The sequence below is a fragment of the Rhopalosiphum padi genome, chromosome 2 (assembly GCF_020882245.1).
Source record: "Rhopalosiphum padi isolate XX-2018 chromosome 2, ASM2088224v1, whole genome shotgun sequence".
Lineage (NCBI taxonomy): Eukaryota > Metazoa > Arthropoda > Insecta > Hemiptera > Aphididae > Rhopalosiphum > Rhopalosiphum padi.
In genome coordinates, this window is record NC_083598.1 from 1,025,641 (window position 1) to 1,051,092 (window position 25,452).

The 25,452-nt window shown below is 28.1% G+C and overlaps 3 protein-coding genes across 3 annotated transcripts; 1 reads left to right on the forward strand and 2 right to left on the reverse strand.

Annotated features, from left to right (window-relative positions):
• Positions 1-12,654: 12,654 nt before the first annotated feature.
• LOC132920453 (DNA topoisomerase I, mitochondrial-like) lies at positions 12,655-21,756 on the reverse strand. The gene is made up of 3 exons (XM_060982857.1): positions 20,942-21,756; positions 18,226-18,278; positions 12,655-15,694 (listed from the first exon to the last, which is right to left on the reverse strand). The coding sequence occupies exons 1-3, from the start codon at positions 20,946-20,948 to the stop codon at positions 13,511-13,513; spliced, it is 2,244 nt and encodes a 747-aa protein (XP_060838840.1). The 5' UTR covers positions 20,949-21,756; the 3' UTR covers positions 12,655-13,510.
• Positions 15,659-18,219, reverse strand: LOC132920455 (tubulin delta chain-like). Its single transcript, XM_060982860.1, has one exon. The coding sequence runs from the start codon at positions 18,163-18,165 to the stop codon at positions 16,918-16,920; it is 1,248 nt and encodes a 415-aa protein (XP_060838843.1). The 5' UTR covers positions 18,166-18,219; the 3' UTR covers positions 15,659-16,917.
• A 551-nt stretch (positions 21,757-22,307) lies between the features above and the next one.
• On the forward strand, positions 22,308-25,072 carry LOC132920456 (ribosome-recycling factor, mitochondrial). Its single transcript, XM_060982861.1, has 5 exons — positions 22,308-22,644; positions 22,750-22,887; positions 23,142-23,352; positions 23,417-23,573; positions 24,751-25,072. The coding sequence occupies exons 1-5, from the start codon at positions 22,416-22,418 to the stop codon at positions 24,832-24,834; spliced, it is 819 nt and encodes a 272-aa protein (XP_060838844.1). The 5' UTR covers positions 22,308-22,415; the 3' UTR covers positions 24,835-25,072.
• The last annotated feature ends 380 nt before the right edge of the window (positions 25,073-25,452 follow it).

Genomic DNA, 25,452 nt, shown 5'->3' on the forward strand with positions numbered 1-25,452 from the left:
AAAATATGCAAATAATGCATGCGCGATTCTCAGTAAAGACTGTGCATACTACACGTCATAACCGTAACCTCCGTTGATAAACGTCATATCGCCTCAGCGGCTGACTGATAATCATTTTTTGCGAACAAATAGAGTTTAGGCCATTGACATAATATATATAATATTAATAATAAAAATATAAAAAAATATTATATTAATAATATTATGTCAATGATTTAGGCATTCAGCATGTACACCTAATCAATCTTTAGATCACATTGTTCATAAGACTTAATCCCTACTTTATTGCATGTTGTCACTAAATAAGTTATTATCAATAGCAAATGTGTGATAACATTAATAACAATAATATATTTATTGTTTAATTGTTGCCTCCTCAAAAATGTAATACCAGAACCGCCAATGCGTCAATACGCATTAAGTATAAATACAATACGCATTAATATGCATTAACTGCTGCATAGTGCATATAAACTTGCAAAATTGTTCGCATTAAAACTGGGTCTTAGTCACCAATGAATCCCTACTTTATTATTTTCTTTTTTATTATTAGTGACCACTATAAAACATTGATATCATTTTAAAGTCCAGGATTATGAAAAATCTGTTCCAAATTTGAAATTATACAAAATATGAGTAATCATAAACATATGTTCAAAAAATTAGAAAAAAATTCTCCATTAAAAACTTAAAACAATAGTAACATTTAAAAGTGGCATTAATATTTAGCAATATAAATAGGCAACAACATCAAGCATGTACAAAAAAATATTTTAAATATATACTAATTAAATATTAGTATATTACTGCACAACGATAACGATATCGGACTATTTTTACCGATATTGATGATATCGAAAATCGATATAAATGCGTTGCAATTTGAAATTTCTATTTTTTATAAGCTATTATGACGTACATTGTCCCATCCCCACCCACTTACAATTTTAGAAAATTTTCTTTACCAATATATTTAGTACGTAATTCTTATGAATTTGTACGACAATTTTCAACATTTGTACGATCACAGTTTTCCAGTTATCGAAGAAAAATAGTGGGTGGGGCTGAGGGGATGTGATTCAACACCACCCATATTTGAATAAAAAGATATATTTATAGGTTTAACTACATCATAATTTAGTATGCAATTTGTATGAATTTGTACGACCGTTTTTATAATATGAACGACCATCCTCCGGTAGCTATTGATATTACTAAAATACGACATCACCCCAGCCACACCCCGCACGAAATTTCAGTGTTTTCGTTTTTCTTCTAATGCCACATTTTAGTACGCAATTCGTATGAATTTGTTCAATCGTTTTTATAATTTGTACGGTCATCGTTCGTCTGCTATCATTATGGTATTATCAAAACAAAAACCCTCCGTCTAACTACGTGTAAAAATTAGCTAAGTAAAAAAAAGAAGAAAAAAATCAAAAAAAAAAAACATTGTATATAACCAAAACATTTTTCACATAAAACCAGTAATTTCAAAGCACTATAAAGATGTGATATCATAAATAAATGCTAAGTAAACTGAATTTAAGTATATTTAGTCTGTTTCGATAATTTATTTACTTGGCGAGGAAATTTTTTACTTCATACGATACAATATAAGAACCGTGGCGCTGGATGAATAATTAGACAATAAGACATTATAAATTAAAAATATTACAGTGAACATTTCTATACTAATCAAAATAATACTCTACAACCAATAATAACACTGTATACTCTATATTAATACTAATATTTCCTCGCCAAGTAAATAAATTATCGAAACAGACTAAATATACTTAAATTCAGTTTACTTAGCATTTATTTATGATATCACATCTTTATAGTGCTTTGAAATTACTGGTTTTATGTGAAAAATGTTTTGGTTATATACAATGTTTTTTTTTTTTGATTTTTTTTCTTCTTTTTTTTACTTAGCTAATTTTTACACGTAGTTAGACGGAGGGTTTTTGTTTTGATATCACCAATTTTTATCATTTATACCTCAATACACTTTTATTAATTTTGCTTCTCGAGGATTAGCATATAAATGTCTTTGCCACCTCTAGGCCATCTTTCTTTATTAGAAGTGACATTACATCTGAACCAAAGATTTGATTTTTTTATTAAACTTGTATAATGACCATGATGTAATGATTCCCCGTGATGACAAATCGCAGAACATATACTATACGTTTTTTCATCAACTTTTAAAGATGTTGTTGACAAAGATATTAATGATACCTACATTATGCATTTTTTTTTTTTTTTTTTTTTTTTTTTTTTAATTTATATTTTAATTTGCAAGTCCAGTGTGTCGTACGCGAGGTACGAAAATAATTTAATACGGACTATTTTAACAGCAATGATTGCCAATAATAATACGTAGTACGTAGTAATAGGTACTAAACGGTTTATAAATTATTGGTCAGTTATACGCGAGGTGCGAACACAGTTTAAAACGGAATATACCGGACAAGTCCAGCGTGAGCCGTACGCGCAGTGCGAATACTGCGAACACAGTTTAACTGTGACAACTGACAGCTCTATGTCTACAGTGTAACGTTTAGGGTAATTAAATAATGACCAATAACGACACGTAACATAAAAAGCATGTACAGCGTAAGTCCAGCGTCAATAACTAAAAGCTATGAGACAAATAGACAACATGTACTATGCACGTATTTTAAATGGTTTAATATTAGATAAGACAGACTAGACAACACGCTATGAGCAGCAATGCAAAGAACGGAACGTGCGCGTCTACTGCAGGCTGACGACGATAACGAAATGAAACATAAAATATTAACATGAAGTAGTAATAATGAAATGCTCAAATGCGACGTAGCCATAGATAATACACATAATAGTGTGAGGCCGTATAGTAGTACATAGTAGTGGGTTACCGGGAGGGTTGACTGGGAGTGGGGGATCGTGAGTGGAGGCCGGTCGGCACGACAACGCGAGAAGCGGCCGCCGTGATTCCAGATTTCAATATAATTTTTCATTAAAAATGTTTCACGTTTCCTTTAATAACTTAATTTCTAACTGTACGATTTTTATGATTTTTACAAAAGGATCATCTGCATGATTTTCCTCATGTTTTGCAATTTACTAGGTATAAATTGATTCAGTAGATAATTAATTATCTCATCTGACAAAAAACACCGAAATTTACACGGTTTTAATGGGAAACTCCTGCTTCGAGATAATATACACTGTCGTGCCGCCGCTTTTATTTTTTTTACTTAGCTCGCGCCACGACCGTGGCGCTGGATATAATTGAGCTCAATACCTATAGACTCTATAGTATAGAGTATAGACAATACAGTTTTCACAATTATTATTTTTAATACAGTCAATTTGAATTATTTTATTATTGTAACCTATATTTTCAATTATTCTTATATATTAAAGGGGAATTTTGTTTTCATTAATTATTCTGTTCTACATTTTGGATAGACTTATAGTACCTACCTATATTATTTTCCAAAAATAAACTGATTTTATTACTATACTATTACAGTCGAACTTGGTTAACTTGAAGTTGAAGGGACAGGAAAAAAGTTATCCACGAAAATGTTCGAGTTAAACAAGACTTTTTCACATTGTTTAAATAATGTAATGAATCAAAAATAAGCTCGTACGTTGTACGTTGTATGAAACTTTACCTTAAAATAATATATTACACTATAGTTGTTTTAGTTGGGTATTTTTAAATATAAATGACAAGGCTGAAGTGTCAACTTTCCTTTGCCTAGTCGTTTATTGTTTATTAATTTATGCTTATATATTATTATGATTTATCGAGAATACGGATTTATAAATATTGTTCATTTTACACTTTTTATAGTACACCTGAGTCTGCGTTGTCTTATTCAATAATAATCTTATTACCCTGTAAGATATATAATTATACATTAAATTCATAGGCGCAATTTGAGCGGGGATTGGGTGTGTTTAGCACAATAGCACCCCCAATTTTTAAATTAGCACCAGCAAATTGTTTCACGTTAATTTAGATTTTAATAGTAACATGTATCCATAACATCAAGATAATATTATAAAAAAAGATAGAGGAGCTTCAGCACTTTCAGTTTTTTTATTGAAATAGCGCCCCTGACATTAATGTATTTTCTTAACTGGTAATCGTCTTTGACAAATAACAATAGAATCGAAATGAATACGTTGGTATTGAAAAAGATATTAAAATGAAATCAAAACAATTTTACTTAGGATTTTAATACTAATTTATAATTTTACAACAAGAGCAATAGTTAATGGTGGTTTTAAGTTAATAAGCTCTGCTTAATAAGTAAGACGGTGTATCTGTTGCAATAATGAACTGTTAGCAGTTAATTTCTTATAACATTTTAAGGTACTTCCGTGTTATCTCGACTACCCAAATATTTTCAAGACTACCTAACCTACCTTACAAACAAAGAAACAAAAAGTGACGATACATAATGATTTGTTTTAATTTTTAATTCTTATTTTAAAATCAAAAATATAACATTTTGCTCTTATCTTTTAGTTTTATTATTAAACTATTATTAATTACTCAGGTGCATTATATAATATTAAGAGTAAATTAAGTAGAAAAAAACAAAATAAAATCTTATATTAATGAGCCTTAGCAAATTTAAATGTTATAGTCTTATAAATTACATCATTTATTATAACGGCGTGTTGGACCGGATCTGGAGTGGATTGAAGCTCGGGATCATTGGATGCTGTAACACTTGAAATCCGGGCGTCTTCAAATTTGATTTTGTGTCCTAATATAAAAACCAACACCAAGCATTAGAACATCGATAACGTAATGTTAACTAAATATTATTTGGCGTTATTCAGGCATCATAATATGTAACTATAATACTTATACTCCAGACTACTATAATATAAGCATTACAATAATTAATTGTGGAAAAATTGCAATAATGCATAATTATTTTTAGTAATTTCATATGTGACACCATTTGTATATGTGTATAGTAGTTAAAGAGCACAAGATTAGGTCATAAGTAGATTAACGCGTGGGGGTTGTTTGAAATGAGAAAAAACAATGGAATACATAAGTAGCGTACCGCAACTAGCATCATATGAACATATATTATTATTATAAAGGACAGAAGGATAACTTAATATTATCTATTGTTTTTAATTAAAAAAAAAAACTATCATTTACTTAGAACTATGAATGCAGCGGAATAATTACGGAATAATTAAAACAAATATGTATATGTAGTAGCCACTTCGTGAAATCGATCTTTTTATGAAATGGTCACTCCAATTTAACATCGTGTAATTTTTTTCACAATGCGGTCATTCACTTCGTGTACTTACCTACTAAAATACGTTAAATTAACGTGAGCACCTGCAATATTACTAAGTTAATTTATTTATGTTTTTATTATATTATGTATTCTGTATTGCCATCAGTAAATCAGTGATAGATAGTTCAAGAGGTTCCTACACGTGAATAATAGTATAATACTTATAAAATTAAACTAATAACATATTTTTTTTAACGAAAATTTTATAATTTTGCCTAGTTTATTACCATTTAATATTTTAATAGGTTAATTTAATGTAATTAAATGAATACAACTATTAAAATTGAATTGATTATTTACCTATACGATCCGCGGTTTAAAAATTAATACATAATATTATTATGATAATGCAATTATATTTTTATTTTAACACACAACGTATAATATACTTTATTTATTGTCAAATAACCTAACCTTGATATATTAGTCGGTACCTATATAATTTGCTATGTTAATGATTTCAAATCCAATATTTTCAAGACCATTTTGAGGATTAAAATTCCGATTACACAAAATAATATGTCTAATAGATTTTAAATATTTTTGATTATTTTAACGATTTTCATTAATATAAAGTCTTCGATTTCCTAATTTTAAAAATTGCGTCCGACCAGAACCCATAGTTCAAATTAATGAAGACTAGATTGGCTCTAGTTGAAATCTGGGTTTATTTAAAAGGTTTCATCTGCATGAAAATCTCGCATGACACTTATCCATCAACATTTTTTTAGATAATACATACATGGAGCAGTCTCAAGCTACGAACCCTTCCTATGGCTATAGGTTCAGATGACAATAGTTTATCTGGCACTTTATTTAAAAAAAAAATATTTCTTCTTAAAGTGTTTCTAAAAATATTTCAATCATAACATTAAATAATAACGTCAGTAAACAATTTAATTAAATTTTTTCTCTGTTTTACTAAAAATTTAAAATATCAACAAAATTGAAAATTTTAAAACTTTGATAATACAATAAGACATTTGTCCTGTTTGATTTAATTTGAAGATTTCAATTAGGTATTTTATAAATAGACGGTCCGCAAATATTTTTGAAAATAAGAAGGAACTAAAAGGAATAATTGAAAATTATAATTAAAACGTGAATAGCGCACTTTCATACGTCGATCTGCAATCACAACCAACAGGATAATACCTACAGCCAGAAAAAAACCTAATCGTATATAAGAAAACCGCTTACCGATTCCGCTTGTTTAGTTTCGGTTTCAACAGATTTCCCGTACACTTTCAGTGACTTTTCCCTGTTAACACTGGTCCAATTGGATACGATGTTGTACATGGCGATTTTCTCGTTTTCAGACGTGTACTCGATGTCGTCTAACACACGTAAGAACATTTCGTGCAAGTATGTCGATATTTTGGTGTCTTTGTGGTTTTTTCCTACGTAATAATTGTTGAGGACGCGATATAAGAAATAGTACACTTTCCTGGAACGACAATATTTGACATATATGTTAAAATTAATACAATTATACATCATCCATTAATCATATGCATCCCCTATATAAAATACTTTTTAAACGATTAAAAAAAGGATTTTTCCTTAAAAATAATATATACATTATAATATTTTTAGTAAAACAATTCTTCAAAAAAAAAAACCTTTTAAATAGTTTGACCTTAACATTTTAAATTTTACCTCATTTGTGTATGTTTCTGTATCAGAAAAATTCTATAGCATGTAATTTTTGAAATAGATAAAATATTATAATATGCGTGTATTCACCTGAAGTCTATGACGTTGTTTGAGGCATCTGGGGGCGTCTCCGGCGGCGGCGTACACTCTGACATGATCAGAAACGCGCTGGAAAATAGTTTGAACTTGTCGAACTGACACGGGTCCTTGTTGTAGAACGTCTCCAGATAGTCCATCCACTTGACCATCACGTCCTTGGGCTTGGTGCCACCAGCAAGGAACAAGTCATCCATTTCGTTGAGGTTGACGAACCGCATGACCTTCATGTCCGCGCACTCAGCCTCTTTCCGGCATTCGATTCCAAGTTGGCTCAACTTGTATTCCACCTGTTTGAGCTTTTTGGTTGGCACGCGCGTAGCGATTCGAGCCGGGTTACATATACCATACATGTCGATGGCTTCAGCTAGCTGGAGCTTTTCTGTTTCTGTCCAAACACTAGACGACTGGTACGCGGGCTGTCAAGCAAAACAAAATAGTAGATAATAAGAGAACAATTACAATTATAAATATAATATTATATTGGGTATTTAATAATTAATGAATAATGTTACGCTACAGTGCTATAACTCGGAGACTTGTCAATAACTATTTTACACACGCGGCGTAGACGAATTTAACGTTTTCGCGAGTTGTAGGTGTTGTAGGGATGGGTGAAAGCAGATTAAGTGGAGTAGTTAACAAAATATACTTAATGAATAATTTGTGTTTATTCTTACAAAAAACATATAATAGTAATATATGTATATATAGGTATAAAGTCTTTAACAAGGGCGGATATAAGGGGCAATTGCCCCCTGTTCATATAAAAAAGTATCATATATTCCAACAAAGTTTTTTTTTGAAATAGATGACCTTTTTTTAGTTGATAACTAACAAATTCCTCCCCTCCCCTCGTTTAGGACCACTGTATCCGCCCTTGATTAGTCTTATATGTATTTATGATGCAGTTGACGGATCTTATATATACGTGTGTGAAATTGGCTCACCGATGTTAATGAATTTCCTATTAAGTATTAAGTACTAATGTATTAGTATATATAATAGAAAATTGCGGTAAGACTATATTTACAAATACTTATTGTAAGAAAATTCTATATGTGGCGACGCGTTTAAACATCATTATTGTGCAATGCAAACTATAAAATTGTATAGGTAGCACGGTATACAGAATACCATTTCAACGCCATGTTTGTGTCCTTGCTATTCAAATATACATTTATGTATGGCTAATGCTATGTATAACTAATTTAATATACAACTTAATGAAATCAACCAAGATCTCAATTTTTAAAATATTTACAGTAAATATTGGCCATCTAAATATCTAACCTTAAGCCCACCGATATTAATTATTAATAGACACATGAAATCGTACTTAAAAACAAAGTTATTGGTTATTAAGACAGACACTGTGAGAATACTAGACAACTATGTTGTTATTTAATACTTTGTCGTGGATTTATTTTTGTTTTTTTACTCTATAAAAGAATTAAGTTCAATACAAATTTGTTATTATACACATATTACAATTACTTAGTTCATTACGAAATCATATTTGTTTGGCATAAGGGTGTGTGTACAGACAGCAAATTTCCTTAAATTATTCTAACTTATAAGGATGCTCTATAACTGAATGTGTTGTCTGCATATTACAAACAAACTTAATTTTGAAACTACTAATTATTATAAGTAGGCATGAAAGTATAAAAATTTAAAAATGTGTAAAATTTTACTTAAAAATTAAAATATTTTATGCACTTAACCTAACCTAAGATACAAACACTGAAACACAAATAATGCTATTTTGTCTTCTAGTCAATTCACTCTAAATTCTAATACTAAAGCTAAAAATTTACAATTTGTTCACAAATTTTCCTAGTTGTAACTTGTCATTTTAAACAGTAGGTATATTTTAAAATTATTTTTCACTTTGATACATGTATAGATTTCAACAAATGTATGTCATTTGCTTAGTTGCTTTTATAAATTGTACATTTTATAACATATTAGGCAAATTTTTTAAATACGCTTATTTGACAATTGATACCTATACTTATTAATGTATTAAATTATCATCCTTTTTTATTGCAGGTGATATTTTTACACAATCGAATAAAGAATATTACATTATTACCTATACATACGTGCGAAGTCACTAAGTTTGGTAGCGTATAATTTTATGGCCAAGTGCAATCTCTGTGATAATGTGTTATATCATTAAATTCTACACAAATCTCTCTCTCAGTGTTATAAAAAACGACAATATACGATACGAATGTTATCGGTTTTATTGCGATTTACGAAACGTAAATTATGATTAAGCAACCAAACGAACGCCCAAGTATATAAGAGAATATTATTTTTAATTTAATATAGAAGATACTTCACAATAAAAATGAACGCGTATTATAGTGTGGACATATTATGTATAGCGAATATATTAGCGGATTTTATGCGCGTACAAAATTTGAACTTTACTATTAAAATTATATTATATAGATACGGTCCAAAACGGGTGCGTCAAACATCGTAAAAAATACAATAATATAAATACCTAAGCGCAAGACATCACACATGACTCCTAAAATTTTCGTTATTATTACCATCTTTAACTTACCCGTTTTACTCGTAAGTACAATGCAGAAGTCATCACTCATCAGTCGTTATGCATCACAGTCGTCCGCCTTTTCGAATGCTTACGAGAATAACAAATAATAGCGAAAAGTTTCCCACCACGCGTTTGTGCAGTAATATAACTCGTATAGGTTGTACGAATAAATTGAGAACATATATAAAATATTAGTCCTATTGCCCTAGGTAACGCAAAAGTTAAAAAGTACATTTTAAACTATAGCTATATCATTAAGTAAACATTTAAAAAAATTACCTACGGCTATGTTATTATCAATTGTTAATTCCAAGTATATTTGAATCTGAATTTGATATTCGAATGCCAATGAATTTCTCAATAAGTCAATTGTTTACATAACTTTCAATTCAATAAAAAAAATTGCATTTTTTGGGGGGAGCTCATGTTTAGATTGTTGATACTATTGTCTTATTCTATATATTATATTATAATATTATATATTGTTAGGTATATAAAGATAATATAATATGTATTATGTATATAGTATATTATACCTACATAGTATTGGGTGCTAATACTAGCTTAAATATATATTAAAATATGTTGATAAATTGAATAAAAATTACCGATGCCATTTGGAAACAATCATACAATTTAACAATATTTATTTGGATAGGTACATGTATTTAACTCGAAGACGCGTCATGTACTTAATATAATTCAGCGGAACGAAATAACAATAATAATTATTATTATTATTACGAAATATTATATCGTCTTGTTTCAGTATGTTTCCGGTAACGCGTTATTTATGTTATTTTATTATACTTAAAAAACGCTCAAGAAATTGGATTTACTAAAAATTTCATGCGATATATCCAATACCCGAGTCTGATTTAAATACAATACTGAATACTCTCAAGAGAACTGAATTTAATTATAATTATTAAACATGTGACGAAACGATTTGGGATATATCTGATATAAAATTACCAACTACTGAGAACTACTGAGTTATTTTATAATATATGTTACCCTCGAAAAAAATGTATTAATTCCATTACCAAACTGCACAACTTGTTAACTTTGCAAAATATACATCTATCTATTTCACAGGCATTACGTTTATTATTGTAAACCGAAAAATTAATACTCTATACAAACATTAATAATTATAATTATTTAATAGTTACCTATTTAAACAATTGTCCTCTTTGAATCCTTCCCTTTTCCCTATCGCACACAACATTCATTCAAACAGCATCTATAGTCTAACCCCCAAGGCATAAGTATACTTTGAAAATCCAAACGTATTTATATCGGATAAAGCAATAAAATTATAAAACTTCGAAAAATATATTGTTTACGTATATACCTACAGCAGATATACAACATATTGTGTTACTCGATAAGTGGTATAGATACCCAGTGATGTATTTATGGTGGGGGGTTACCCTCCCCCAAGAATTGATGATTTATCAAATAAGAACAGAAAGTTTCATTTAATATTATAATTTAACTATATTTATACATATAAATGTATATTATATATATATAATGTAATACATTTTTCGACTTATTTCCCCCTTCTTTCAAGAAAAAATAAATTGTAAATACGTCATTGTATGTAGTATGTACTTAATTAAGTTATAGACATCGACCGGAAACTTTTTAAAATTATAATAATTACACGGAAATGATAAATTTGAGTCGACAGTAATAAACCTAACATTATTTTTTGCATTGTAATAAAATAATGACAGATATTTTAAAAACAAATATAAATCGATATTATTTTACATTGCAGACTAAGCCTGACTAATTGCCTATTCAATACTCCCGACATCGCTGAAATAGAATGCGAAACGGACAGAAGGCAAGTTTGCATCAGTCGTACAACGCACAACTCGTACGTGTAACCTGTGAAGCACAACGTTACACCTAAAACTGAAACTTAAAAACATTATTTATCACTATTAATACAGTTGAAAAAATAAACTGTTTAAAAATATTCAAAGATTATCGACAAAAACAATATCATCAATCGGGACACGTTGTTATTATATTTGTTCAAGTGGTAATCGCACGTTTATATTATAGCTCATGACTAATAATTAGTAAAGTAATCATTTAATGTTGTGGTGTTATATAAGTAGTTGGTACCGAACTTGTCGGTCGTTGTAATATATTTTTTTTAAATAACACAATATTATAGTACTACGTTTCGAATATTCAGAATAATATTAAAATGATTTATCGAGCAATTCACATTTGGCCGCATGTCTACACGAATACAAGCAAAACCAACTAATTGTTTCAATGAAAGATTTTTGTTATAATTGAACTCGAACCACTAGTACTAGTACTCAACGCATTCAGAGTTCAGACAATTTCAATAATATTCTGACACAAATTAGTCACTACATTCATAAGCCCGAGTTTGAGTTGAGGCTTAGATTTGCTTTTAAGTATACTTAGTTTTAAAATGACATTTATAATTAATTAAATCTTACTTTATTTTATAAAATTAATATGTACAATACAAAGCAAATATTAATATGCAACTTTTGAATGAAATTGTGACATTTATAGATAAACTACTAATCACTATATAAAACTTAGTAGTTAAAACCCCTAGTTTTATCATTGAAATTATGCCACTGACTAGAATTTAATACTATTTACGAAACCAAAACATACTTTTCGCTGCATACAATATGCCTACATTCAGAAATAAAATAAAAATACACAGTTCCCTAGTATCATGGTTTATGAAAATTACATTTATTTTATTTGAGTGAAATATAATTTCAAATTACACGATACACAAATAAAAAAATTGATTAAAAAATTATAATTACCATGTATTAAATATAAGTAATAACTAATAAGTACCTATGTAATTCATGCATAGCAATCAATAATCATATTATGTAACATTAAATATGTCCAAAAAAAATATGCTTATTTTAATTATAAATAAAACGAGTATTAAAAGAAAATACAAACAAATTGAATGAATTATTTTATTTGAATTGAAACCATACATAATATAAATAAAAGTGTGTATAGGAGGTACCTACTTCTTTTATTATACATAACTATAGCATGTATAACTTATATTGTGTATAATATTTTTTCAATTACAAGATTTATTTAATTGGCTTAAAAAAAAATATGTATGAAAATGACAATAACATATAAATTTGTTAAGCTTTAATTTAAAATTCAATATAATTCTGTACAAATTATGTATTACAGTAAAAAATATGTTGACTGACATTTATTACATACATCATGAAATTACAACTAATTTAATAATATTATTTGCTGGAAGAACCACCTTTTTTATGGTCATTATTAATAGGTAAAACAATAGTTGTTGCTGTAATACATAAATAAAATTAAAATTAAAAAAGTCACCATTACTTGAAAGTACATCAAAATAAGTTTTAATTTGTTTTCTATTTTATATAAAATACTATTAATCATATTACGAGAGCATTATCACAATTTACAATCAGTAGTATAAGGTAAAAAAAAATTAAGGTCTAGCATACAATAAACATGCTTACAAACTTATATATTTTGGTTCTAAGACAGATACTACAATACAAAAAGAAAAAAATCTATGGATAATTGTAAAAAAGAATACAATATAAATGTTTTTTTATTTATTAAATTTTTAATATTTTTTGAAATCAATTTTCAATAATGGTACCACAAATAAGAACAAATTTGTACCAATAATTATTGTTAAAACACTGTTCCACCAGGTAAATTAAGTTTAAAAAAAAGAGGATATTCAATGTAAAATTGGTTTTAAATTATTGATATTGAATTTGTATTATTTTGTTTCATTCAAATTTTAAAATACATAATCTGGTCCAGCCATGTCAATAGCCCATCTAAACTTGTCTCTTTGTGTTTTATTGTATATCTTCTCAATAGGAACATTGAACTTTTTGCACCAAGCTACTGATATACGCGGATCCAAATAATTTAATTTGGACGTACCCAAAGCAATTGTCTTGTTTTCTTCCTTGTCAGTTTCTTGAACTTCTAGTTTAGTCAATTGTTCTTTTAATCGTTCTAAAGCCTTTTTTCTCTTTTCTAACTGAGTCTTGGAATGCACACTGCCGTCTTTCACATCTCGTTTGGCTTGTTTATATTGCTCCTTAGCTTCTTTTACTGCTGCTCTTTTAGTTTGAATTTTTTCCTTAAGATTTCCCATTGACTTTTCATGTGTTTTTGGTACAGCACGTTGATGGTTACACAAAATAGCAACTGCACGATTAGCTCGATTATATTGTAAAATTTTCTCTGCTACAGATACATTTGGATCAGTTAATTTTTCTAGTTGTTGTTGAAGTGTCCATGAAGCATTGAATGTACGGAAAACTTTTGCGGTGAGTCCATCCATGAGTTCATGCAAATGTTGATTCAATATTGATGTGTTTAAGCGATCAAATAAATCATCACTACCTTTTTTATTTTCCATAAATATCTTCAAGTTTTTGAAAACTCTTTTTTCTACAGGTACTTCGTTGTAATATCTAATGGAATCTTTACCAAGAAAATCAAATACAACTACATATTCTTTGTCATTAAATTCTTCATGTAATTGTATGTGTTCCACACGTAAAGAACAACAGCCTACAGTATCAGCTTGGTCTTCATCTTTTTCATTTCCTGCTCTCAGTGCCAATTTATCAATGAAATACAAAGCAACTGATCTTTGTCTAACATGCATTTCACGAGATTTCCAGTCATTAATATAATTTTCTCTTATCTTATCAATAGATTTTGCCAATCTTCTAGCAGTCTCATACTTTTGCCAATCTTTTTCTCCCTTAAGTTTAGAAGATGGATTTAACATAACATATTTAACTTGCCCTTGAACGTTTTCTATCCAGCTAGCAAGCCATGTTACACCAAAGTCATGTCTAACTTCTTTCCATTTGTGACCAGGTGGGGGTTTCGGTATATTAGAATCTTTGCTACAATTAATTAAGACATCTTCAGGCACTACTCGTTTTTTCAACATACCCATTTTAGGATGTTCACCTCTTCCTCTAAATAAACCAGGTGGTTCTATTTTAAAATTACCAATTTTTTCTTTGTGACCATCAATAGTACAAAACCCATACTCTTTTTGCAAAGCTTCATTTTCTTCTTTTATTTTCTTTTTTTCCTCTTTACTCATAGCTTTACGTTCTTCTGACTTTTTAGTAAAATATACACTCATTTCTTTAAAGTTACATAATGAGAGATCAGTTATTAACTCCTTTTCTTTTTGTGTCATAGTTTTGCGCCAGTCTTTAAGAAAGTTCTTATTAAATACTTCTTTTGTTGTATAATCGTGGTCGAGCATTTTGGCATAGAATGTTGCTACTTCTTCAGCCAACTCTGAAAGAACTACATGTTTACCGTTGTAATAAAATTTAACATTACTTGGTAAAGGTTCATATGCTGGAGCAAAAACCGGTCCTTTATGTTCTAAAAACTTCCATTTAACACCATCGTCTTTTTTCTCTTCTTCCCACCACTTCCATACTTCTTGTGGTTCTTCTTCTTTTTTTTTCTTTGGGGTACCTTTAACAGGACTTTCTTTTTGAGATGTATTATTTTCTTTTTTTACTTTATGCTTAGAATCTTTAGATGAATGATTTCTATCTTTTTCTCTATGTTTACTCTTATGTTCTTTATCTTTTTTATGTTTTTTATGACTGCTGTTGTGTTCTTTTTTAATATGCTTTGTTCGAGCGCTCAGAGGAACGTCATCTTCACTACTGCCAGAATGTTTGCGTTTTCTATTTGATAAAGGTATGTCATCATCAGACTGTACTTCTTCCTTTATAGAAAAATCATCATCACTTTGTTTCCTCTTGTGGCTGGACATATCAAAGTCACCATCATCAGAAAAATTTTCGTCCTTAATACTATGATTTAATTTGTAATCTCTTTTAATCTGGGAATGATAACCTGAATCATAGGGCTCATCTTTGTATTCTCGTTTAATTTCTTTCTTAACACCATTTTTTTCGTGTTCCTGTGGAAATAAAAAAGAACAATTTTAAATAATATTTTATGACTGATACAGGCCCTTTTTATCTAATTATAATTTTATTACCAAACCAAAATGTATACTACAAAAAAATAAACAAATATATAGCCATAACTAATAAAGGAATTCAATTATTAAGTAAAGAACAAAAAGTTTATGATCAATAATTATTAAATAGTGATTGACAAAAAAAGGCCTTGTGTACATTATTTAAAAATGTTACCTTTGATTTATATAAAAACCTCATGTACACCTATTCAACTTGATCGGTGTTCAACTGAATAGACATGAATCACTCATAAGAAAATTGTGGATTGTCTGTTGATGTTGAGAAACAAAAATAAATATTTAATTCATAAAAATCTTGAAATAACCAAACACTTGTGAAGACAAAAACACTAATAATGATAACTGTTTATTAAACAAAAAAAAATTAAATACTAGGCTGATACACCTATATGTACAGTAAAATTAATATTATTAACAGTAGTTGAATAGGCGTATATAGAGTATATTTATTTAATTTTAAATTGTATTTACACAAGATTTATTTGCTACTTTAAAAAAAAAAAAAATTCAAATGTATACCATGCGATATATTTACAGTAACTAAATATGTATTAATATTTATAATGGGATTCCACGGCAGTTTTACTAAATTTAAAATCTCATAAAAATTGAATGGACCAATAAATAATAGATGACTATTCATGAATAAGCTAAATATCTATGGGTTCATTAAATACTAATATATTTTGGTAAACCTATAAAGTATATGAAATGACAGTAATAAGCTTGTAAACAAAGTTTTATACAATGTCAAATGATAATAAAAATTGTTCTATGATATTGTAAACTTAAATTAAACTATTCAACTAAATATGGGATGAAAAAAAAAACACAGAAGTGTGTTTTATTAAAACTAAAAGATGATTTATTATTTGTGAAAAATGACACTTAAGTCTGTACAATTTCAGTAGCACACTAAAAAAAAAAATATTGTTTATCATTATATACATAGGTAATAGGTATCAATAATTAAAAATTTGATTAAAACAGGAGTAAAGTGAAAAAATATATAGGAACACCTTAAGACTAATTTGTGACAACTGACTAGAAAATATTATTACATATTACTACTAATATGTTGAGATCTAATAATTAATAAAAAAAAAAAAAACAAATCTATCTTGTATGAAAATGTAATATCAATCTAATTCATAATAGTCTTTAATAATTTGGTTCACATTAGAAAAATTGTTTTTAAAATCGTTGATATTTGTATTATATTGAATATAATGATGTATAAATGCTTTATGGGAAAAAGCTCGTTTAGCTAATTTTATTACAGAGTTTAAACCAGAAACATTGGTAGAGTTATTTGACAATAAACTTAAATATTTGGAACCCATAAAATGTCTTTGTTGAAACATTTGAGAAAATTTATGTTCTTCTAAACTATGTTTAGAAAAAGATAAAGTATTTAACTTTTCAAAAAAATTTAATTTATTGATATCATTGGAAGTATCACCTCGATATACAACAAAATTTCCAAACGATACACAATGTGATGTATTTAACAAGCGTACAGTTTGATTCACAATTGCTTCCCATCTTGGAGTTGATTCATAAGAAGAATATTCTCTTCTATAATTTGGAGACGATATTAATCTTAAAATTTTATATTTTTGATTATGACGTACAAGAGACAGAAAATATGGAAACGTTTGATGTTCTACTGGTTGAAAAATAGATATTAATTGTTTGCAACCTATTTGATTCAAATCATCAAATGAAACTTTGACCTCTGAATGGCCAGCTTGACAAACTTCTTGTAAAACAGAATTTTCGAATAAAAAAATACAATCTGATATACTGTACAGTTTGCTAATAGTAAAAGAAGTATTGTAATTTTGGATAGCATCTTTAGACTGATATGGCATGACAAATACTACAATAAAAGGAATTTTAGGAAAATCTTGTTTTAATTTTTCAAGTATAAAACATGCTGATCCAGCACAACCACCTGAAGGTGATAATATTATTAAAAAATATTCAATTTTATCAATTTTATTTATTTCAAATCTCAATCGACTAGAAACATCTTCAAACATTTCAGGACCTTTGACATAATAACAATATGACCAGTTATTTGTTGATCCATCGATAAAATTAAATCCTAATGAATTTTGTCCAAATCCCCAATTACTATTTTTTGATTTTGTCAAGGTATCACCAATATTAGGATCTCCTATATCTATTAAAATTGACCTGGGTTCCAAATAACCATTAGATTTTAATTCAAAGAAACAAGACTCACTTGTATGTTTGTACTCTTGATTAACATGTTGAGTAACAATAGAATCAGAAGCGTTATTGTCATTAAAAATAGTGGAATAAAAACTATGGGTAAAACGTATTCCACAAGTACCAAAACAAATGGTTAGTACAGACATAATATCATAAAATTAATAAATAAAATATTGATAAAAAAAAAACAATTTTTAGTAACTAACCCTATCACGCTTCTTTGATTTTTCATGTTTCCGATCACTGGACTCTCGATCTTCTGCAAAAAAATAATAACAATACAATGAAATTTGCTAGGTAATAAAATGTTTTACAGAAATTATTGGTAGGTAGATTACAAATTAAAATTTTTATCTTATTACATAATTCATAGAAAATATAAATTGCGACTAAAATGACATTAATAATATATTTTTTTAGGTACTTATAAAGGAAAACAAATTATAAAGCTTTAAATACATTTTACTTATAAAAGTTCCAAGCACAAATATAATATTCATTTAATAATTACAAATTAATTTCTAGTTATATGAACTAATATTTACTTGGGTTTCTATTAGTACCTCATTAATATAATTATTGTAAAGAGTAAATATTCCAATAACAAAAACAAGCCAAGTTTTTAATTATAAGACGTTGGTTTTAATAATTATTATTATACATAATATAATGATAATAGTTAAGTGGATATATTCTTAATATTTACATTTTTTATAAATAATAAGCATGTTTTACCTAATTTAAAATAATTTAAATTATTTCTAACCATTAAAAATTATTAAAAAATGTAAATATTAAAAATCTATCCAGTCAATGCACAGGAAATATTCTTATTTATAAAATATATTTATTAGGTGCCTTCGCCCTAAACTGAACCAGAGTCGTTGTCGTGGAATAACTTTGTTCCTATATTTTGTGGGAGAAAACCAGATAAAACAAATGTTGGTGTAGCAGCCCCTTAATAAATAAATAATATTTTTGGTAAGTAGATATTAGATAGATATTGATAATTTAATAATGAATCTTAAAAATATTTTAATTTTATAGTAAAAGTTTTAAATTTACAGAAGCCCAATTCATAAATAATATATATTATTTATATATATTGTTAAGAATTTGATTCTTAAGACTTTGAGACTCAAAGATACTGATTGATAAATAGATAGTTAATATGGAATATATCTGAATATATTAAGGTTAGGTTAGGTACTTAAACACACTAAAATGTATAGGTATTATCATTGGTTCATAGGTACTACTCTCCAATATTTAGATAGGTAGGATAAGTAGGTATAGTTTGAAAAAATGCAAAATTTAAGTTAAAGGTGGGTAAAGATAATGGATAAGCTACTTTTATTTAAAATAATTTATGTTTAAAAATAGATTAAATTAATGTTCTAGGCTTTGTACCACACCTGTATAATAAAATGGAAAATTGTAACATCGCTTACACACCCGAATAACAAAATGGTATACAGTTTCATATGAAGTATCATACATATATTTTACACTCATCAATTTAGGCAATCTATTTAATGTCAATAATTGAGTAAAAATATCATGTGAACATGTAACAGTTTGTCTTTTTGGTAAACTGATATAAATACGGTTTAAGAAATTTGTATAATATCCTTGACTGGGTTGCTGAATCACCGACAAAAGATGGATCACCAAATTTACACGTGCTGTACTGATCACCATTTAATTTTCTTAATAGGTACTTAAGCACATGTGCATGATATAAATGTACATAGGTAATCAATCATGATCTTCAACCATAATAAATATAACAACTTAGATACAGATATTATAAATAAGAAATAAACATTTTACATTAAAATAATTTCACAGATTGAGAACATAGATATCTCACCGATATTGTACTACCTTGTAATAATAAACATTTTTAGTTTTTACAGGGATTTTGAGGTTATGGTTAAATTATAATGGGTAAAAAGATAAACAAATAAATACTCGCATACCTTAAATTCAATTACTATTATAAAATATTTTAACTTGTAAATTAAAATAAATAAGTATCAGCTAGCTAATAGGTATCCTTACTTACAAGTTATGATCAAAATTGGTAAGACACAATGAATATCTATAAAAGTTTGAATGATAACCCCCTGGATAAACTTAATAGTTAATACCAAGCCTTAACTAATTGTAATTTTAGTTTAGAATCAATAAAACTTATTCAAATATGGATAAAAAATAATACACTTAAATGTGGTAAGTATAATAATATTGTATTAATGAATTCCTCAATGATATCCAATAAAAAAAAAATGAACCAATTACAAAATGAATCAAATCAGAACAAAAAATTTGAGAACAAATTGTAAATCACAAATCACCAGCTGATTTAAACAAATGTAATGATTTAAAAATCTATAGGGAGGTTAGGTACCTAGTCCATTTAAACATGACAAAATGAGATATTGTGCGCGACCTATAATATTTCATTAGTTATAGATGTTACCTATATCTATAGTGATTTGATAAGTATTATAATGTTTTAACATTCATAACTGTATATTTGCCTTTAAATAAATATGTAAAACAGAATATTGTGCAGTAAACATATAAAATTACGGTTGATTTTCTGTGGCCACAGCATCCTGCTGTTTAACATTTTATGGTAAGATAAGCTTGACCTATAGCCTGTAGGCTATAAGTACACCTGAAATTTAAAAACTATTTTACAACGGCTACCAAGTAGTCTAAAACCCTTATAGCATGTTGGAAAATAAAATAATATAAAGACGAAAACAGGAAACACAAAAGTGGTAAACTCGCAGCGATTTTAGGTGGAAGACGGACACGAGATTATTAGCGGAAAACTTTACGGTCCATAATAACATTTAGGTAAATATAATAGTACTAAGTGATTAACTATAAAAAATATCTAATAATTACCGGCCATTTTTCTGTTCACGTGGATGACGAAACGAGGTAGAACACTGCTGCTGACGTCGCGTTATAGGTAGAATGCCGCCGCTGTTGGTATGAAGTAGTAATATGATATTACTTAGTAGTTAGTCGATGATCAGCGACTAAGCTGTAGAACCAACAAGCAAAATTTGCACAGATCCTATCGTTTCAGTGACAATAACGATAATCTTACAGTAGGTAGTACTCTACAATAATAGTTAACCGACGATATAAAGTAGCCCAATGAAGTCGTGATGGTAGTTGTAGCAGAAGTGGCGAAATGAACGATATTAAGTAAAGGTATTAAGACGTGTTAACTGAAAAATGACGACAAATCGACGAGCGGGTGATGGTGGTGGTGGTTCGTCGGTTTTTTAGCAGAACGACGTCCGCCGGCTGTAGTCATGCGCTGCGATCCCGTCGGTTTTGTCGGACGGAAGCCGAACGCATAATAATGACGACTATGATCGTCGGTCACGAATTCGGTTAAAACGCGACGACAGACTGCCGACACACTCGAAATGAAACTACACAACCGGCCGGAAACGCCGTAAGCGAGAAAAATAAATCGAAGTCAGATCGGAGCGGCGTAGCGTCTGAGAATTTGCGTGTGTGTGTAATGTATTGGTGTGTGTGTGTGTGTGTGTGTGTGTGTGCGTGTCGTGGACGATTCGGACTTGCACGAAATTTCACGTACACGGTACACACAAGTCACAAGTACGCGAGACTACGCGATGACGGCGGCGTCGGTCGGTGGCGACATAGAGTCATAGAGACGGTCCACAGCCGCGGCAGACGAGTGCATTGACTTTTTTTGTTTAATCATACGATCCGGCAACGCCGCTGCCGCGCAATGTTGCCAAATCAATAGAAATAGGCGGCAACGGCGAAATTCGTATTTTACACGATGTCCGACCGCCTAGTATCACTCGCGTACTTTTTGTACGGAAACTTCATTGGTCTTTTACATACGGTCTGGGAACAAAATTGTTACAGAAAATTGGAGTGTATCGATACGTTAGATTCAATATCTAACGTTCAAGAAGTTATGTATATGGTATACAACTGGTAAAACGCGCCGACCCGTAATGAATTCACTTCGATATGAGTCGTTATGGATCGTATTTTTCTTATAGAAAAATCGTTCACCGTCATATATTTAAAAAAATCAAAAATTGTTTTAAAATGATAATATTTATATATTATTTATTAATTATACATAATACATAAACATATTAGTTATTATTCGTATATAAACATAATAATAATATGATGACTTCTCGAACGATGTGGTTTTTGGTGAGGTACGAAAACAAAATGGTAGATATGCCACTGATACTATTATCTCTGTTGAAGACTGAACGTTGATAAGAGATATCGAATTTGTTATCGTCAAGCAATAACACTTTTTTCAAAATTCAAATTTGGTGTTTTCACAAATTGTAATTATTCTGTCAACATGTTGAAAATAACGTCCGCTGTAGGAATACAAGCTGTCTCTGCACTGAGGCACGGACGGAGCCCCTGTTATGTCGCACTCCAATGCCTTGGTAGATTGGATACAAAGTCACAGTTGGATCAAAAACTCCCATCATCTACATTTCTCAATAAAATTGTTAGTAACCGTTGTTGTTTACATCATTCAGTCCGGTGTTATGCCAAAAACAAAGACAAGAAAAGCAATAAAGGTACATAGTAATATTGCGTTTTCTGAAAATGTTTGAAATTATGATAAATACCAATTATGCAAAGAATTTGCTATTCTTTTTAATGTTTGAGTATTCATTTTTAAGGTCAGAAAAAAGTAACTATTGATGAAAAACTTTTGGCTGAGCACTTTAAATACAATGCCATGAAAACCGAAATGGAAAAAGCTGTGACTGCATTAAAGAATAACTATATTAAAAATCTGTCCTTAAGATCTTCTACAGGTATATAACAAATAAAATAATTAAATTCATCATATATTATTATTTGTTATATTTATCATTAACAGTTAAAGTGTAAGACAACTAAATTTGATTCACTCATGAAATATTGTTAAAATCAATGCAATTACTTACTTATTTATTATTAAATGGAGTATGCAATGTAGATGAACTGGTAATGATTAATTAATAAAAAACAATTTATTGAGCATTATATTATAACTAACAACATTTATATCTTTATATTAAAATTTTAGGAGCTTTGGATTCGCTTCCAGTTACATTTGAAGGTGATGAATATGTTATTCAAGACTTAGCACAAATTGTGAGAAAAAATCCTAAAACAATAATTTTGAATATGATATCATTTCCACAAGCTATTCCAGCTGTTTTAGAATCATTAAAAGCATCTGGTATGAATTTAAATCCTCAACAAGATAAAACTTCTATATTTATACCAATACCTAAGTAAAGTATTAAAATAAAACATTTTGGAAATACCTAAGTAATTTTTTATATTTTCATATTATAGAGTTACAAAAGAACATAGAGAAAACTTAAGCAAAGGTGCAAAAGCACTTTTTATCAAAACCAAAGATACTATTAAAGAATTACAAAATAAAAATATTAAATTATTAAAAGACAATGACACATTGGCAACAGATTTGGTACACACTTTGCAAGATCAGGTACTTAAGAAAATGATATTCTATCTTATTTAAACTCTTGTTATTTATTTAAACAACTTTCCTGTTTCCTTACATCATTAAATAAAATTAAGTCTAATTCCTTAAACAAATTAAAGGTTTTTTATTTCTTTCAGTCTTAAATTTAATCAAATTTTACTTTTTGTATAAAAAAAAATAAACAAATTAAAAGAAAGAAAATTGTAATTTTGTTGAGTATTATAATAGTTTTTAAAATATTTTTATGAATTAAATTTATTTAAAATACAAAAAAAACTTTATTTATTAAGCTATTTTTTTTTTATACATTTTTGAAAATATCTGTCAGATTTTTTGAATTTGGTTGTTTTAGTAGTAATACGATACTTACAAAAAAATTATATATCTAATACCCTAAGGCCCTCACGGCTATTGTATACGACCCACTTAAAATTCTATTACGATAAAATAAAATTTTATACCTACATTTTATTATTTTAAAATTTTAGACAGTATTTTTTTTAGTTCCCTATGACCCCCCCCCCCCATAGTTTTACCAATAATTTCAACCTTTTATACCAAATTTTATAGAAGTTATTATGACAATCAAAGTATAGAAGAACTGATAAGTTTGTAAATAAATAAATTCACATTAAATTAAATCTAGATGTAGAATATCTTTATTATTTTTAATAAGTCATAACACAAATATTTTTAAACATAAAAATACGTTAAAATAGTGTTTATATTTAGTACCAGTCAATAATAAAAAATTGAGTTAAATTAATCTAGTATGGTTTGTTGGATGTGCATAATTTGCACGAATATTTATAAATAAATAATTAAGTATTAATAATAATTTTTTTTCTTTTTTTTATTATAATGTGTTCCTGACAGAGTCATCTAACTTATTGATAATATTAATTAACATTTTACCAGTTTAACAATTGATAATGCATAATGATTTACATTAATAATAATTAGGTAGGTATGTATTAAACTAATAGAGAATCTTTTCAATTTAAGCTAATCTTACAGTGTATTATTTGATCAATTATAATATTTGTTGTATTAAATAAGTAAATATAATATTTGCAACTCAAGTATAAAAAGATTTTGTGTAAAAATACAGTTATAACTTTATCTTGTAGAGTAAAATTAACATAATTTATTTTTCTATTTTTATGTACCTAATATATAGATTACTGCATTGGCTGATAAATATGTACTGGATGCACAACGGATAATGGAAGAAAAACAAAGTGAACTCAAGGGTGATTCATAGTGTTTGTACATTTACTCAAGTTGTAATTTAATCCCAGTGGTTGTTTCATCTACCAAGGTACATCCCAAAAATGATTAAACTCTTTTGTTCAGTTAGATTTATATACCTGTTAATTTTTAATCTACAGTAGAAACCAGTTTTAATGCTTGATTAATGTATGATACATCAATACTGTACATTTTTGTTTATTACAAATTATATGCATGAATGTATATTGTAAATACATAATATACATGTATATATGGTTTATTATTATTACCTACCTATCTATACTTGTTGTCTGTTGACGACCCCTGACAACAGAATACTTGTTGTTATATACAAACCTTTTATCACTATCCTTTCTTTATTCTTTTTGTTTTGGGTTTATTTCTCTTATTATTTTTATTTTAAACCAGACTACCTACCTATATTAGGTACTGAATAAGTAAATTAATATGTATAATATTAACCAAGAAATATTTCTACAACACAATACAAATAATAATTAAAGGTAAGTAATAATAAGTTTAATAATTTATAAATTAAATATTACTATCATTTAATATATCATGTACATATACTAAATAAAATACATGGATGATTTAACTAAAAAAATGAATTTTTTACTTGAATATC

Bases quoted from the DNA above. Each gene is read 5' to 3' on its own strand.
- LOC132920453 (XM_060982857.1), bottom strand. The intron at 15,695-18,225 runs GTTAGTTACTAA...TTATTTCCACAG, and splicing joins AATCAAAGAAGCGTGATAGG to GAACACGAAAAAAATGGTGT.
- LOC132920455 (XM_060982860.1), bottom strand. From the start codon at position 18,165: ATGTCTGTACTAACCATTTGTTTTGGTACTTGTGGAATACGTTTTACC.
- LOC132920456 (XM_060982861.1), top strand. From the start codon at position 22,416: ATGTTGAAAATAACGTCCGCTGTAGGAATACAAGCTGTCTCTGCACTG. The intron at 23,353-23,416 runs GTAAAGTATTAA...TTCATATTATAG, and splicing joins ATATTTATACCAATACCTAA to AGTTACAAAAGAACATAGAG. The intron at 23,574-24,750 runs GTACTTAAGAAA...CCTAATATATAG, and splicing joins TACACACTTTGCAAGATCAG to ATTACTGCATTGGCTGATAA.